Source organism: Globicephala melas, chromosome 1, assembly GCF_963455315.2.
Source record: "Globicephala melas chromosome 1, mGloMel1.2, whole genome shotgun sequence".
In the NCBI taxonomy this organism is placed as follows: domain Eukaryota; kingdom Metazoa; phylum Chordata; class Mammalia; order Artiodactyla; family Delphinidae; genus Globicephala; species Globicephala melas.
This window is the reverse complement of record NC_083314.1, coordinates 57,556,300-57,572,541: the sequence shown is the minus strand read 5'-3', so window position 1 is coordinate 57,572,541 and position 16,242 is coordinate 57,556,300. Positions and strand designations below refer to the sequence as shown.

General features: G+C 46.2%; 1 protein-coding gene across 2 annotated transcripts; it reads left to right on the top strand.

Moving 5' to 3' along the window:
- Positions 1–96: 96 nt before the first annotated feature.
- Positions 97–13,972, top strand: METTL13 (methyltransferase 13, eEF1A N-terminus and K55). 2 transcript variants are annotated; one of them, XR_009563471.1, is made up of 8 exons: positions 97–521; positions 1,915–2,674; positions 3,952–4,151; positions 5,600–5,795; positions 8,286–8,505; positions 9,766–9,981; positions 12,167–12,298; positions 13,511–13,646. XR_009563471.1 is itself a non-coding variant. In XM_030875474.2 (8 exons), the coding sequence occupies exons 1-8, from the start codon at positions 369–371 to the stop codon at positions 13,783–13,785; spliced, it is 2,100 nt and encodes a 699-aa protein (XP_030731334.1). In that variant the 5' UTR covers positions 97–368; the 3' UTR covers positions 13,786–13,972. The 2 variants fall into 2 exon arrangements, 1 of the variants encoding a protein (XP_030731334.1); XM_030875474.2 differs by having other exon boundaries at positions 8,286–8,453; positions 13,511–13,972.
- The last annotated feature ends 2,270 nt before the right edge of the window (positions 13,973–16,242 follow it).

The window sequence follows — 16,242 nt, the reverse complement described above, 5'->3', positions numbered from 1 at the left end:
CGAAAATCACTGACCAATGAGCTGCTGAGATGATGTGGACAGCCAACCAATCGCGAAGCCTCGCACCCGGATATAATTGCCGGTTCTGAAACCGAGCTCAGAAAAAGTGTGAGGGCCTCCCCGCGTGTGTCTGGGGCTTTGAGATGGAATAGGGGGTGAGCGTTTATTAGGTTCAGTGCCTTACGTGTGCGGTGGGCGTGTAAGGATCATCTCTTTGGGTTTTGAGTGAGGGACAAGTCAATGTGGCTGTTTGTCCGTGGAAAGAATTCCCGCTGCGGTGTTCCAGAACCAGCGCGTGGGGAAACCCCTCGGATGGTACCGCACAGGGAGTAGGAGAGTCTTGAAGACGCAGCTCGAGCAGTGGGAATATGAATCTCTTACCTAAAAGCCCTAAGGAGTTTGGCTCCATTGACTATTGGGAGAAGTTCTTCCAGCAGCGGGGAAAGAAAGCTTTCGAGTGGTATGGAACCTACCTGGAACTGTGCGGGTTGCTGCACAAATATATCAAGCCCAGGGAAAAGGTAAGCGCGGCCTGGCAGCCCTGTGTGTGCCCTGGAAAGTAGGAACTGATAACAGAAATCCTGCACTTGGTAGACGGTGACAGGCGTGGGGGGCCCTAAACAGGCCCATATTTTCAGGATTCCATGCAACATTCTAGCTAAAAGGTAATTACAAAATATCCTTTTAAAGGTTTTCAGATAACAGAACTTCCACCCCCAGATCATTTCTTGAATTAGTAACCTCACTGGAAGAATGAGTGAGGTTATTAAGAATAACCTCACTTCTTTAGTAGTGCAACCTAGACATCTCCTCCTAGTGAGGAAAGTGTGCTTTTCTGTCACTGTGCATCCTCGTGGAGCTGGCAGCACCCGTGGCTTTACTGATAAATGAATCTGTTATCAAATAGTTGTTGTGGGCCCACTGACTTTCAGGCACTGTGTTCAGCCCTTAAGCCACACGAGCATCAACATATAAATCCTGGGCAAGTTCCAGAAGTGAAAAGTGCCAAGTACAGTAATAGGAGGTTTGATAGAGGTGGAAGTAGGGAAGGAAGAAGGGTAGAAAACGAAGATTTGAGGAAGAAGCTTTTAAGAGTCAAACCTTATGCTGTGTGTGTGTGTGTGTGTGTGTGTGTGTTTGCTCAGTCATTGAGTTCTCATAATAAACCTTGAGGTGAGTGGTAATACACGAATTCTACAGATGAGGAAACTGAGGCTCTGAGAGCCAATTTCTTGCCCAAGATCATACATGTAGTAAGTGGTCGTGTGGGGATTTAAACTTAGATCCACCTAGCTCCAAAGCTTATGCACTTGTCATTGTACGATGCTTTTCCAGAGATGGTGATATCAGGGCAGAATTTTGAAGGATCAATGGGAGATTCCTCCACAGAGAGGGAGGCAGCAACCTGTGTTTTAAGTTTGGCTTCAGAAAATAGCAGAATATCGTGAGTTGGAGCCAAAGGCATGAGTGGAATAGGATTATGCCAGACCTAGGTTTTCAACAGTAAAACAAATAGGAGATTTCAGTTATAACTACTGTATTTGGATTCTGTGACTTCCTATCAATTCTTAAATAATAAATTCTTGATTAAGAGAAAAGAACAACCATGATTAGTTTGTTCCTGCAGTTGATTAATAAACGCTTGATTCAGAGAAAAGAACAACCCTGGTTAGTTTGTTTCTGCATAACTTGCATTGTTATAGTGGAATGTGCTTTGTTACTAGTGAGTTCTTCTAATCGGTGGTGTTTCAAGATGGAGCCTAGAATCCACTTTGTAATGGTGTGCTCTCATGGCATAGCATCTTCGCCCTCTGAAAACATACAGCAGCCAGGGTGAGACTTGATTCCTTGAAGTGTCTGAAGCTCATTCCTTTGCCTTGATGACCTCCATCTTGTTTTCTTTCCCCCTGCTAGGTGCTGGTGATTGGGTGTGGAAACTCAGAGCTAAGCGAGCAGCTGTATGACGTGGGCTATCAGGATATAGTGAACATTGACATCAGTGAGGTCGTCATCAAGCAAATGAAGGAACGCAATGCCAGCCGACGGCCCCAGATGAGCTTCTTGAAGATGGACATGACAGAGATGGAGTTTCCTGATGCCTCATTCCAGGTGGTGTTGGACAAGGGCACCCTGGACGCAGTCCTGACAGATGAGGAGGAGAAGACCCTGCAGCAGGTGGACAGGATGCTGGCTGAGGTTGGCCGTGTCCTGCAGGTGGGCGGTCGCTACCTCTGCATCTCCCTGGCTCAGGCTCACGTCCTGAAGAAAGCAGTGGGTCACTTCTCTCGGGAGGGGTGGATGGTGAGGGTGCACCAGGTGGCCAACAGCCAAGACCAGCTGTTGGAAGCAGAGCCTCGGTTCTCCTTGCCTGTCTTTGCCTTCATCATGACCAAGTTCAGGCCGGTCCCTGGCTCTGCCCTTCAGATCTTTGAGCTGTGTGCTCAGGAGCAGGGCAAGCCTGTGCGGCTGGAGAGTGCCGAGCGGCTGGCTGAGGCGGTGCGGGAGCGGCAGCAGTATGCCTGGCTGTGCAGCCAGCTGTACCGCAAGGCCGGGCTGGGGAGTGTGTCTCTGGACTTGTGCAGTGGGGACACGGGGGAGCCACGCTACACCCTCCACGTGGTGGACAGCCCCACTGTGAAACCATCGCGGGACAGTCATTTTGCCATTTTCATCAGTGAGTTGGGATTGCTCCCTCTCTTCCCTGGAGGGGGCTGGCTTGCAGGGGCTGGGGCTGGGGCTTTGGCGGATGGGTATGCCTTGGCTGGTTTTATCTTGCAGGGGGCGGTGCTTGAAGAGGTTAGACTGGCCAAGGCATGAGGAAGGGGGAGCTGCCTGCTTGGATTTGAGGTTTATTTCTTCTCATCTTCCATTGCAAAGGCTTGAAGTAATATAGATACATTTAGGCAGGTCACGCATTTGTAGAGATGTTAGTCACTTTGTAACAAGGAGTAGTGGAAGCAACCGGGAGTCCCAGCCTTGTAGCCTGTAAGCTGTGTGACCTGGGGAAGTTTCTGTGCGTCTCTGCTGAATTCAGAGGCAGTACAGAGTAGTAGCTAAAAAAGTGAGCTCTGGAACCAGACTATTTTGTTTCCAGTCCTGGCTCAGTCGCTTCCTGGTGGTATTGGACAAGTTAGTGTTCTTTCTGTGCCTCTGTTTCTTCATCTAGAAAGTGAGATCTTAACTGTGTAATTGTGAGAAGTGTAAAAGCTCTTTGAATGGTGCCTGGCACATGATAAGTTTTACAGATGTTAGTATTATTATTGAAAGGGGTAAATGATACCAGATTCACCTTAGTAATGATCAAAAGAGGTAGTATGAGGAAATGCTTTCAAAAGTAGAATATTCTAGACAAACGTGAGGTGGTGATACATCATGCTGGTAATTTGTTCCCTGACATCGAATCCATTTTTCCAAGTATTGCCTTATCCTAACTGTGCACCTGTTAGAACTAATAGCACAGAGGATACGAACATGGAGTCTGGGGCTGGACTGCCTGGGGTTGAGCCCTAGCTTTGCCAGTTACGAGCTCTGTGAACTTGGGCAAATAATGTAACTTCTGTGTCTTAATTTCCTCATTTATAAAATGGGAATAATAATAATACTCCCTGCATCTTGGGCTGTTGTGAGGATTTGATTAGTTTCTGTTTGTGAACTGCTTGTAATAATGCCTGGCATTAAGAAGTGTTAGCATTATTGCTATTTTTCTTGCACTAGGTACTTGCCTCCCTCCCCTTACATACACGCTCACACTTTTCCACGCTGGGTCCTGCCACGGGTCTGATGGCCACTTTGCTGTGGACATTGTTGACTGGGGATTGATAGCCCCTCAGTAGGTCACAGTTGGAAGGGTTGCTGGGCTTGGGTAGGGGCTGGCTCTCTGCCACGTAGGGCATATTGGTTGTGGGCTTGAACTTTTCCCAGGACTCCCTGTCAACAAATGCCTCTTTCCAGTCCCCCAGGGTCGGGAGACCGAGTGGCTCTTTGGCATGGAGGAGGGCCGGAAGCAGCTGGCAGCCAGTGCGGGCTTCAGGAGGCTGATCACAGTGGCCCTTCACCGAGGTCAGCAGTACGAAGGCATGGACAGCATCCAGGCCGAGCTGTCAGCCAGAGTCATGGAGCTGGCCCCGGCCGGGATGCCCGCCCAGCAGCAGGTAACAAAGCTTTGGTAGCAGTTTTCAGGGTCTCTGGAGAAGTCATATTAGTAGCCAGGAAGGCAGAGGGTATCTTAGCAGAAGCTAGGACTAGGGTCTGTGACCCTAGTCTGTTCCTGGAGGGCATGTCAGCAGCTGAGAGCTAAGTGAGCAGAAGTTATGTCCCAGGCAGTGAGTGGAAGGTGAGCGGTTGCCCTTATTGAGAACCCCAGTAGCATCTGTGCCTGTGGGGCCACTCGGATGGCATGAAGGAAGTGCTCTCCACCCTGCAGGCTCCAGCTCTGCACACTGCAGCTTACTCAGGCTGTATTTCTCCTAACTCACTTTGTGCAGGATTTCCTTGGCCATTTTGCTTCTTAGAACCATCATTATGTGAGGTAGAATGGGAAAGGGCCAAAACAGCTCAGCTTAATTTTCAGGATATTAACATTGCTGGTCTGATGTTCCACTGGGAAGGAAACTGAAGGTCTTTGCCAAAATGGTGATATGGTATTATCAGTTGACACCATCTGTCTTGTACTATCCTGCTCACGAGACAGGGTAATTGATAGGTGACTTTATTGCAGGGGCTTTATAGAAAGGAGTTTATCCTTCTTGATAGGTGGGAAAGACAAGGTACCTGGAAGCTTGATGCTGTAGTAACAGAACTGAAAAGAAGAACCAAGGCTCCTGGGTTCCCAGCCTGTGGTTCTGCCCACTAGGCTGGCTTGTGCTTACAGATGAATATGTATTTGATGCTTTCTGGAAGACTTTGGGGTTGGTGTCCCATCAGAGAGACCCAGATCCTGTGGGGAGGCTCGTTTGTGACTTTCTCTCAACAGTGCCTACATCTCCGCAAAGTCAGGAGTCCCTCATGATTATTAAATACTCTTGTAACTCTTTAAAAATAAATAAATGTGAAGGTTGGGAAGGGAGTGGAAAAGTTTAGGGGAAAATGTATTTTTTCCTCCTAATTTTTTCTTCTGTTTAGAAGAATGCAGAAAAAAGTTGAGAATAACTGGGGGAAGGGAGACACTTCGCCAAATTTGGAGTGGTTACTTTCCCCATGGATTTTGATATCTTTATCCCTATTCAGATTCCTTCTCTCATGATTCTAGTCCCTTCATGAGGCTTCCTTCTAGCTTTCATTGTCTTGGACTGTTGAAAGTCCTTTTAAGGATTACTGTTGACAAACTCATATTTTTCTTGTGGAGAACCAACTGCATTTCACGAATGGTTTGGGGAATCTTTAGTTGTTCAGTTGGTTTTCAAAAAGGTCAGTTAAACCTTTTGAGATCTAGTCAAACGCCCCAGAAGAATACTTTAACGAAATGGCAAATCTTCGGAGTTGTTGCTGCTCAGAACCTTGGTGCGGGGATTCTTCACATACAGACAAAGGGAAGGGATTATAATTTCTCGTATTTCTCAGTTGAGCTGGTGTTTTCACCACATCTCTGCTCTTCCTTCAGGTACCCTTCCTGTCTGTTGGTGGGGACATCGGGGTCCGGACCGTTCAGCACCAAGACTGCAGCCCTTTGAGTGGTGACTACGTCATCGAGGATGTGCAGGGGGATGACAAGCGCTACTTTCGGCGGCTGATCTTCCTCAGCAACAGGAACGTGGTGCAGTCAGAAGCCAGGCTGCTGAAGGATGTGTCTCACAGAGGTGAGGTGTCGTGGGCACAGTGGTGGGGCCCACGTGGATGTGGTATGGACAATTTGGGGTGGTCAGAAAGACCTGGGAGCTTGGCGGAGCTGTAGGACAGACCCGGATACCTGTGACCAGAGGCACACGGCTCTGTGGGTGGTCCTCTTATCATCTGGGCTCTTAGGGTGTGAGTGGCGATGAACAGAAGGGAGGTCGATGTTCTGTTCTTGAGCAAAGCCTGACTCTGCAGTGATAAGGAGCCGGGGTGGTGGTTTACCAGACAAATGTGATAATCACTTTAACGCCTGCAGTTCAAAGACCACGTGTTTTACAAGTTGCTCCATATACGTCTGTATATTAATTCAGTAGGCCTGCCCTCGTCCATGGGGCCACCTCCTAGCACCTGTTTTAGAGGGTTGTACAGTTGGTGGGTGCCCTAGAGGTCACCTAGTCTGGTAGAACTTTCTGCAGTGAAGGAAATGTTTAATACCCAGTTAGCTGCCCAGGGTGGCAGCCATGAACCATATGTGGCTACCGAGCACTAGGAACATGGCCGGTGTGACTAAGGAACTGAATCTTTAATCTTTTTTAATTCTGATGAACTTACATTTAAATTTAAATGGCCACAAGTGGTGCGTGGCTACAGGCGTCAACAGGGTAGATCTCTACCATGTTCTCTCTTTTTTTAAAATTAATTAATTAATTTATTATTTTTGGCTGTGTTGGGTCCTCGTTGCTGTGCGTGGGCTTTCTCTAGCTGTGGTGAGCGGGGGCTACTCTTCGTTGTGGTGCCTGGGCTTCTCATTGCGGTGCCTCTCTTGATGCAGAGCACGGGCTTTAGGCGCGCGGGCTCTAGAGTGCAAGGCTCAGTAGTTGTGGCACACGGGCTTAGTTGCTCCGCGGCATGTGGGATCTTCCCGGACCAGGGATCAAACCTGTGTCCCCTGCATTGGCAGGCGGATTCTTAACCACTGTGCCACCAGGTAAGCCCCCCACCATGTTCTCTTTTAAGTGGTCTCCCAGGTGCTGCTCAGAAACACCCACTAATGGGGAGAGCAATCGTTTGTTTATTTTCTTGGGGCATTATATGTTTGTATTATAAAAGTAATACTTACTCATTGTAATCAATCACAGATCACATGTATAGAGTAGAAAAATATTCCTCCCTACCGCTTCTCCAGTATAACTTCCCTTTAGAGGCACAGAGAGTCAGGCTTGGAATCTGAAATCGGCTCTCCTGATTGCTGGTCATTCCCTTTGCCTGATGATGCTGTCCTGTTGGCAAGGCCATCTGGAAGGAGGGTGAAAAGAGAGAATTCACAACCTCACGAGGTCATGGGTTTGCCCACAGCTCAGGATCAGGTTATTCTCAGCAGGATGGTCTCCTCTTGAGGGGTGTCCCCTGGTCATGTGCACCCGTATTTGTTGGGTTCCTGTGCTGTCATTGGGTCACTTGGGCTGCAGGTTGGTTCAGTTTCATCTCACTGAGAGCTCAGTAAAAGTGCTTCAAAGAACATTTTGCCCTCCAATTTGGGTTTTGGTTTTTTTCCCCACTGTTATCAAGCCTTCTTAGTATCACTTAATTCTTAGGGGAATGATTTCCCTCATGGAAGTATTGGTGAGCAAGAAGAAGAATGTGTTAAAAAGCAATTTAACATCTCTGAAAAGCATGCTGCCACTTACATTACAGTGCCCAATGGTGCAGCTGGTCCCTAGGGAAACCCCAGAGCCATCTGTTCACTCTCTCCTGGAGCAGTTGAGGAGTAGGTAGAGGGAGAATAGAGGGGCCTTTTGTACGATTTCCCCCCTTCTGTGAACATTTGTGATGTCCTTGTCCAATGGGGTGGTATGAATTACTGTCTGTGTGATGTAGTAGAAAGGTGATAGCTGCTGCAGACAGGTAGTCCCAGGTTCAAATCCTGGCTGCATTGCCTACTGATTTGGGCCTAATTAATAACTCTTCAGATCTTCAGTCTTTCCATCTGCCAAGAATTAGAATAAGAGCATTGATATAGGGTTGTTTCAAAGCTACAAGAGTAAAAGTCCTAGTATAGTAATTGGCATAGAGGAGGTAGTTGGAAACTAAGTCCTTTTTCCCCTAAAAGAACTGATGAATAAACTTCTCACCTGTTAGTGGCTTTATATTTCCCAGAGGAGAGGTACTAGTACTCCTCACTTGAGTTTTCCCAATGTTCTGAGTTTTGGGGTATTTCTTTGCCACTTCCCTTTTCTGACTCTCTGGTGTATGTTAAATATTTAACAACCGTCTCTTTGGGGAAAAAAGCCATGATATGCACTGTTTGCCAATTTCTGTGGCATAAAAATGGCCACCATGGCCAGATTTCAAGCCACCAACATGTCAACCAGTTCACAAAATTCCTGCATATTTCACAATTGGGTTCTCGAGTCTCATCAAACCAGTTGCAGCATACTGCTGCTGGTGTGCCTTACTTTCCAAGGAGTAGTGTACCACGCATATGACTTCATTCATCTCTGTCTGTGATCTAGCCCAGAAGAAACGGAAAAAGGACAGGAAGAAGCAGCGGCCTGCTGATACTCCAGAAGACCTCCCTGCAGCTCCGGGGCAGTCCATTGATAAGAGTTACCTGTGCTGTGAACACCATAAAGCCATGATTGCCGGCCTTGCCCTGCTGAGAAACCCGGAGCTGCTCCTAGGTGAGGGGGTCGCCACTGCCTTCCACAGGAGGGAACATGTAAGATTACAGAGGTAATCAGTGTCAGCTGCCTTGCAGTTTAAGAACCATGATTATAGACCAACAAATGCACATATAGTCATGTCTTTCTTATTCCCAACCATCTTCTACATTCATGAACATCCAAATAACTTTTCCTTCAAACTCAAATTGTTTGAAACACCTACATGTGCTGATACCTAAATTTTTTTCCTCTGTTCATTTATTTAAAAAATCAGTGTAAATAAACTATACTCAGTTTAAAAAGTTAATGTATAAAATACATTCAATGAGATCTGTAAAGTATACAGATCTTAAGTTGTTCAGCTTGATGAATTTTTGCACATGCATTTACCCATGTAACCAGATGGAATATTTAAAAATCACATCTCTGGAGAAATATACCTGTGCACTTTAGGAGAATTTCTGGCTTTTCGGTGATGCATTATTTGAGTACTAGATGTAATTCTATCTTGAATTTCTACTTAAAAAAAAAAACAAAACATAGTATAGGTAGTACTGTCATAGCCTTATCACTAATAATAGGTTTGGATCTGACAACAGTAGCAAAAATGTTCATGATTCTGTCTACTCTTGTAACTGTCTTCACCCAGAGTCCCTAAGTATGTCCTACTGGAACACGCTGTACATTTGATCTATCTTGGTGTTGATGTATGTCCCTAGAGTCTCAGGTCTTCCATTTAATCCTCAGGGTCTGTCTCCTTTTGGTGATTCTTTCTTTTTTCTTAACCTTCCTTTCATCCCCTGTGGTTGCTGTGGTTTTTCTGTGCTTGTGTGTAGGATTTGGGCCTTTGTTTTCCTGTGGTTTCTGGAACTTGGGTGGATTGCCCTCACTTGGTGGCTGTGTCTGAGAAGGCAGTGTGTCCTTTGAGTTGAAAGCTGAGCAGAGGGCATCACATCTACATTCCCTGTGATCATAAACAAGATGTTGGCCATTGTCCCTCCCGTTTTCTAGGGGGGTTTAATAATGCTTATGGTGGGGGTTATTGCTATAATGTCAGCTGAGTGCTTTGGGATCTTTAAGGGCCCATAATAATAATACACTGGTTCATCTTCTAGATCTAGTAAAGGAAGGATTGTGAGGCCAGGGTTGAGTTTTCAGATGTTAAATTGACTCCCGAGTTTCTAGAAAGAGACAAGGGAGGCCAGGTCTCTAAATCTTGTTTCCCCTGGGCAGCACCAACAATCTGACTCCCTCTTTCGCCCTCCCCAAGTGTGGTACAAAACTTTACGGTGAGCAGGTAGTAAAACGATGCTTTTATTCTTTATTACAGAAACCCCACTGGGATTGTTGGTGGTAGGCCTGGGTGGGGGCAGCCTCCCCCTTTTTGTCCACGATCATTTCCCAAAGTCCTGCATCGATGCTGTGGAGATCGACCCCTCCATGTTGCAAGTGGCCACTCAGTGGTTTGGCTTCTCCCAGAGCGACCGTATGAAGGTCCACATCGCAGATGGCCTGGACTATATTACCAGCCTGGCAGAAGAAGAAGGTACTGCTATTGGAGAATTTGGAGGGGTGTTGAGGGAGGATTGATCCAAGGTTGTCAGGCCTGCAAGGGCCTCTAGAACTCATCTCTGAGAGGGCAGCATCCACATCATCCCAGTTCGTTTGTTCATTCATTTGTTGATAGTTATTCAGTAAATATAGAGTGTCAACCACGTGCTCAGTACTCTTAGGGGTTGGTCTATGGCAACAAGCAAAACAGACCGTTTCCTGCCCTAATAACGCTAACAAACAAGTGGGCTTCCCTTCTGAATCTCTTCTGACCCTGCCACTTTCTCATCGTCCCAAGAAACCCAGAATCTGTATCTGAGTGAGGAAAAGGGGAAGACACGTTGGGGGTGTGTGTTGGGAAGTTGTTTTGTAAATCTTTCAGCTAGAGGTGAAGCCAGAAACAGAGCAAAACAGCATTCATGTAGATGAGTGCTTCTAAACCTCAGGGACAATGTCCGCAGGCACTTTTTTGTTGTAACCATTAGGTACGAGTGTTTCTGGCATCTAGTGGGTCGAGACCAAGGGTGCTGCTCAACATCCTACAATGCATAGGACAGCCACTGATGATAAAGAATTATCTAGCCCAAATGTCAATAGTGCTGAGGTTAAACCATAATGCAGGTGTTAGTGGGAATTCCAGTAGCCTTGCTGCTACTGGAATTAAGGCTCCATTTTGCTATAATAATTTGTATCCCAGACTTGGACAAAAGGCATATTAATGTTTTACAATAGCTCCCCTGATCCTTCTGCAGCTTAATATGTAGGCTTCTGATGACTGATGCTTTGAAGAACATGAGCCCCCAGGGAGAATTCAGTTAGGTTGGTTCAGTCCTACGTGAACCTGGGGAGCCCAGGCCACACACCCTTCCAGGCCTCCTCATTCTATAATAGATGCTCTGGTTCTCGCTGGGTTAGAGTATCTTCCAGGAAGGGTGTGGCAAAACGGGTTGCCTGGGGTAAGTGTTTTGGTGCTGGGATGGACAGATGCTGTCTTATGTAATAGCAAACTGAACTTAACTCTATCAGAGTTTCACAGGTTCACTCTCTGAGGCTGGGACCAGTCTGGGGGCCCAGGGCTGTTACATGTGAAGCTCATAAAACAGTGCCAGGCACATGGTAGATACTCAATCCATGATGTGCTGCTGTTGTTATTACCTCTAAGTCAGTTTTGAACAGCCCTGGCCTTCGTCTTAACAACAACCTTTCAGATTGTTGGAGGGCTCAGTGCCACAAATGTGGGCCTTGGTTGTCCTTGGACTTTGATGAGCCAACATGTTCTGCTCTTGAAGAAACCAAAATCAGATCTGTGCTGTGAACAGTGATGCACATGCTGTAGTCCTAAGTAAATACGTATTGAATAATCATTAGCACTGTCTCGAAGTTTGCCCAAAACACATCATTAGTATCGCAGGCCTACCCCTTGTAAAAACTAACATTATAGTAAGGAGTGGATCAGATTCATGGTCAGTTCTTTCTCACTCATTGAGCAAAATCAGTTCTTTCTTGAGCCAGTAATTGTTCAAGCAGCTAGAAAAGATATGCTAACTTTAATTGAGAACACTTTCTCCTAGGAGGCAACATATGCTGTTTCCAGAGTTAAGTTAAAGTTACCATTTGCAGGGTCAGCCCTTAAAGGCAGAGGCAGCTGCTTTGTCTAGATCAATGGTTCTCAACTCTGACTATATTTCGAATCACCTGGGGAGCTTAAGAAAAGTACACCGGAGGCTTCCCATCTCCCCTCTCATCTGTTCCTTACCACCCCAGGGTTTTAACTCTGTTGATTAGGAGTGGAGCCCAGGTTCTCTGAATCTTCAGAATTTTCCCATTTGACTCTAATGGTCTGTCAGGATTGAAAATCATTGGTATAGATTGACTCTTAACCAAGTAGTACTCCTGCTGGAGTGGACCCCAGTAATGTGTGTCTGTGGAAAGGGCTTTAAAATGTGGAGGAAGAAGGTGAGATGAAGGCTCCATCTTAGACGTGGAGTACTCACGGCAGAACGCTGATGACGTATCTCCTCTGGACTGTGACATTAGTGCCCTTATAAGCAAACCACATCCTCCATGCCATCCTTCTGACTTAGCCACCTGTGTCCACCACGGAGGAGATGTGGTGGAGGAATGTAAATGGTGTTATTTTATCCAGCAGAGACAAAGACTCGTTTGCTTCTCTTTCCCAGCACGACGTCACTACGATGTCATAATGTTTGATGTGGACAGTAAGGACCCAACCCTGGGAATGAGTTGTCCACCCCCAGCGTTTGTGGCCCAGCCTTTCCTGCAGAAGGTCAAAAGCATCTTGACTCCTGAAGGTATGAAGAACAGAAGGTTGGGGAGGGAGAAGGGATGGGCCCTTTAAGGAAATTTTTCTTTTTAATGAAAAATGCACGTATCATAAGTGTGTACCTTGATCGATTTCCCCAAATTGAACATATTCATTTACCAGCACCAAACACCAAACATTTCCAGTGCCCCAGAAGTCCACCTCTTACCTCCTTTCAGTAACTTGTCCTCTCAAGGATAACCACTGTCTTCACTTCTATCAGCACAGCTTAGTTTTGCCCATACGGAATGTTCTCTGTTTCTTTCACTCAGCATGATGTTTGTGAGATTCACCCATAGTGTTGTGTTGACACTGGGTGATACACAATTTATTTCTCCATTCTGCTTTTGGCATTTGGGTTGTTTCCTATTTGGGGCTTTTATAAGAAGTGTTGCCATTAACGTTCTAGTAGATGCTTTTTGGTGAAATGTGTGTGCAGGTCTGTTGGACATAGATGTAGGGCTATAATTGCTGGATCACAGATTATGCATATGTTCAGTTTTTGTAGATGCTGCCACACAGTTACAAAGTAGTCGTAGCAATTCACATCCCCACCAGCATGGGGCGCTAGTGACCATTTGAATTCTTCCCACGTGCCCTGGACTGGGCAGTATGTGATTTCATCTTCATAGCAGCCTGTTTTCAGATGAGGAAACTGAAGTAGAGACTTGCCAAGGTGACACAAGATAAGAGCTAGGGCTCCAACCCTGATCCTTGTGATTTGAAAGCTGGAGCTCTTAATCCTTATGTTCACTGCCTCCCAGGTATTTTGATTTGGCTAAGGTACTGTGGTGAACAGAGTTGATTTAGAACCCTTAATTGTCACCAGTGAAGGCATGTGATATATATGTCAAGTACATAATCTCTCTGTGGAATTGCTACATTCTTACTTGGTATTAATTACTTCTTTCTCAAAGCAATCCTTTGTGAAACTGAAGCATGCAGAATGGTAACATTTGTTAGCAGCACAAAAGAGCAAGAAATTAGCTTGAAGTTTTCTCATGGTTCACACATCCCCCACGCTTTTCTCTTCCTGCCTTTGTATGCTGTGTGTTCTCTGCAAAGTCACTGCCGCTGTAGGTGTGTTCTTTGGTCCACCAGCCTCCCTGGGGCAGGAATGGCTGTATTCCTCAGAGCTGAACCCTGTCTCCAACGTGTCCCCTGAACCAGTCATTCTGACCCTTTCCTCCCCACCCTACAGGTGTCTTTATCCTCAACCTCGTGTGCCGAGACCTAGGGCTAAAGGACTCAGTGCTGGCTGGGCTCAAGGCGGTGTTCCCCCTCCTGTATGTCCGGCGAATTGAGGGTGAAGTAAACGAGATCCTGTTCTGTCAGCCACACCCTGAGCGGAAACTTGCCACGCCAGAGCTGCTGGAAATGGCCCAGGCCTTGGAGCAAACCCTGAGGAAGCCTGGAAAGGGCTGGGATGACACATACGTCCTGTCAGACATGCTCAAAACTGTGAAGATTGTGTGATTGTCAGGACCAGGCAGTCCTCTCAGCTTCCTGCCAGACTGACCTTGGGCTCCTGGCCTATCAGAGATTGAAGAAATATAATGCACAATACTTTTTAAGCCTTGTATTTTTCTTAGTTTCATACTCACCTGCATGCGACCTCCTGCTTGGTGAGGTTGCCTGAAGATCTGGGAAAATAAAAAAGTCCTTTCCATCCTGTCTTCTTCAGTACTGCTTGGGTTGATTGCCTTCACTTCCTTTACTGTGTCCTTGAGTAGGAGTCCCTGCTGGAGCCCCCATCAGGTGTTATGCCTTAACGAGCATGCCCCAAGCTCCTTAGGACCGGAGACAATCAAATGCGATTGCTGGTTTGCTTTGCTTTCTCCTTCTCTTGGTCCTAAAGGAACAATCTCAAGTGAGGTAGCAGAATATTCTGTGCCAAAAGACTATAAATAGAGTAGGATCATTTAAGAGAACATCTACGCTGTCTCCCTACAGATGGAACAGCTGCTGACACGGTCCCAAGTTTTTTTTTATATAAATTTATTTATTTATTTATTTATGGCTGTGTTGGGTCTTCCATGCGGCCAGCAGAGGCTACTCTTCGTTGCAGTGTGTGGGCTTCTCATTGCAGTGGCTTCTCCTGTTGCAGAGCATGGGCTCTAGGCGTGCGGGCTTCAGTAGTTGTGGCACGTGGGCTCAGTAGTTGTGGCTCACGGGCTCTGGAGCGTAGGCTCAGTAGCTGTGGCACGCAGGCTTAGTTGCTCCGTGGCATGTGGGATCTTCCTGGACCAGGGCTCGAACCCGTGTCCCCTGAATTGGCAGGCGAATTCTCAACCACTGCGCCACCAGAGAAGCCCAGTGGTCCCAAGTTTTAAGAATCTGCTAACCCACTCCTCTGCTTAACAACTTTCCTTGTAGCCTAAGCCATCTGTTCTGTTCCAGTGGAGGGAGTGGATGTAACTGGCCCCATGACTGCATGTGTCAGAGACTTAGCAGGCTGAAGTCTCCAGTATTGGTTTACTCACATTTACTGAGTGGCAGCTACATGCCAGAGCCACTGTAAAGAGCTGTAGTGGAAGTAAAGATGTTTAAGAATTGCCCAAAACCACGAATTAGTGATAAAAATTAACATGTTCCAGGAACTTTTCTAAGTAATTCAGTACACTGTCTCATTTGATCTGAGGTAAAGGATAGTTAAACCAAAACTGCATCTAACCCCAAATCTCACTTGGCCAGAAGTATCAATCTTACCTATTGAAACTGTTATGCCAGCAGTTCAGAAATTGGCTGGAATTTCACCTCTCCTAATAGTAGTAAGCCAAGGCTGACTTAATGAGCAGCACCATGGAAAATCCACCACCCCAGCACCTCTCTCCACAGGCCCTTAAAATGAACTCTAACCTCGAGGTGAAGCATATTTCAAAACTAGGTTGTCATCCTTACAAAATTTGCAGCCCGTTGAGGAGAAGGCTGTGTAATGATTTTAGATGGTATCCATTAGAAATACTGGGTCTTCTTCAGCGGCGGGGGGGCCTTCCCTGGAACTGTGTAAAGGGAAGCTAACGTAAAGCTTAGCATGCCCTGCACCCCAAGGACCTCAGCTTGGGAATCCTCCATTGTTTTCTAATTTGTAAACTTATGCAGTGTTAGGATAGGTTATAGAGGCACAGGGTCTGAGTTGGAGGATCTAGTGCTGTGCAGACTTTGAAACAGCGTACTTGGTGGTATAGCCAAGCTAGAGAATTACCAGAATGCTGACAAGGTCTCAACTGTGTCTCTTATGAGGAGTAGTTGAAGGAATTAGGTTCACTGCAGAGAAGCCTTTGGATGTAGGAAGAGGCACTCAGGGGTGATGATAATTGTCTTAAAATTTTTGAAAGACTGTGGGTATGTAAGAAGAGTGAGGTTGGTTACACGTGCCTCCAAAGGCTGAAGAAAGACCGATGGGCAGAAATTACAGTTGGGCAGCTTTCAGCTTAATTTCCTACAAAGAGGTTTATGCTGATAGAGACCATTGTGTTTACCAGGACACATGGTGATTCAGGCTTTTACTCAAACCCTAGTCTAACTGCTCGGTGTGCTCACTTGTGAGGAAAGGGTTTTGTGTGTGTACAAGGCAATGCCATTGGCCTGTATACCATCTTTCCTACTGGAGAACTATTAACTTTTTCTTTTTTGGGGGGGTGGGGGATTTCATTTTATTTCATGTTTTTAAAAACTGAGGTGTAATTGACACAACATTATATTAGTTTCAGGTGTACAACACAGTGATTCAATTGTATATATTGTGAAATGATCACAGTATGCTATTCACTTTTGCATTGATGACAGGCAAATGGCTCTTCATGAGAATTTTGCCTGACTTTAGGCATATGAACTCTGGAGGATAGGGAAGCTTGTAAAGTCATATTCCTTCTAGACCAGGCAAGTAACAAAAGAGTGAAGTGAGCCAGGTGTGAAACAGAAAGGCTAGGA

Bases quoted from the DNA above. Each gene is read 5' to 3' on its own strand.
- METTL13 (XM_030875474.2), top strand. From the start codon at position 369: ATGAATCTCTTACCTAAAAGCCCTAAGGAGTTTGGCTCCATTGACTAT. The intron at 522-1,914 runs GTAAGCGCGGCC...TCCCCCTGCTAG, and splicing joins ATATCAAGCCCAGGGAAAAG to GTGCTGGTGATTGGGTGTGG. The intron at 5,796-8,285 runs GTGAGGTGTCGT...TCTGTGATCTAG, and splicing joins GAAGGATGTGTCTCACAGAG to CCCAGAAGAAACGGAAAAAG.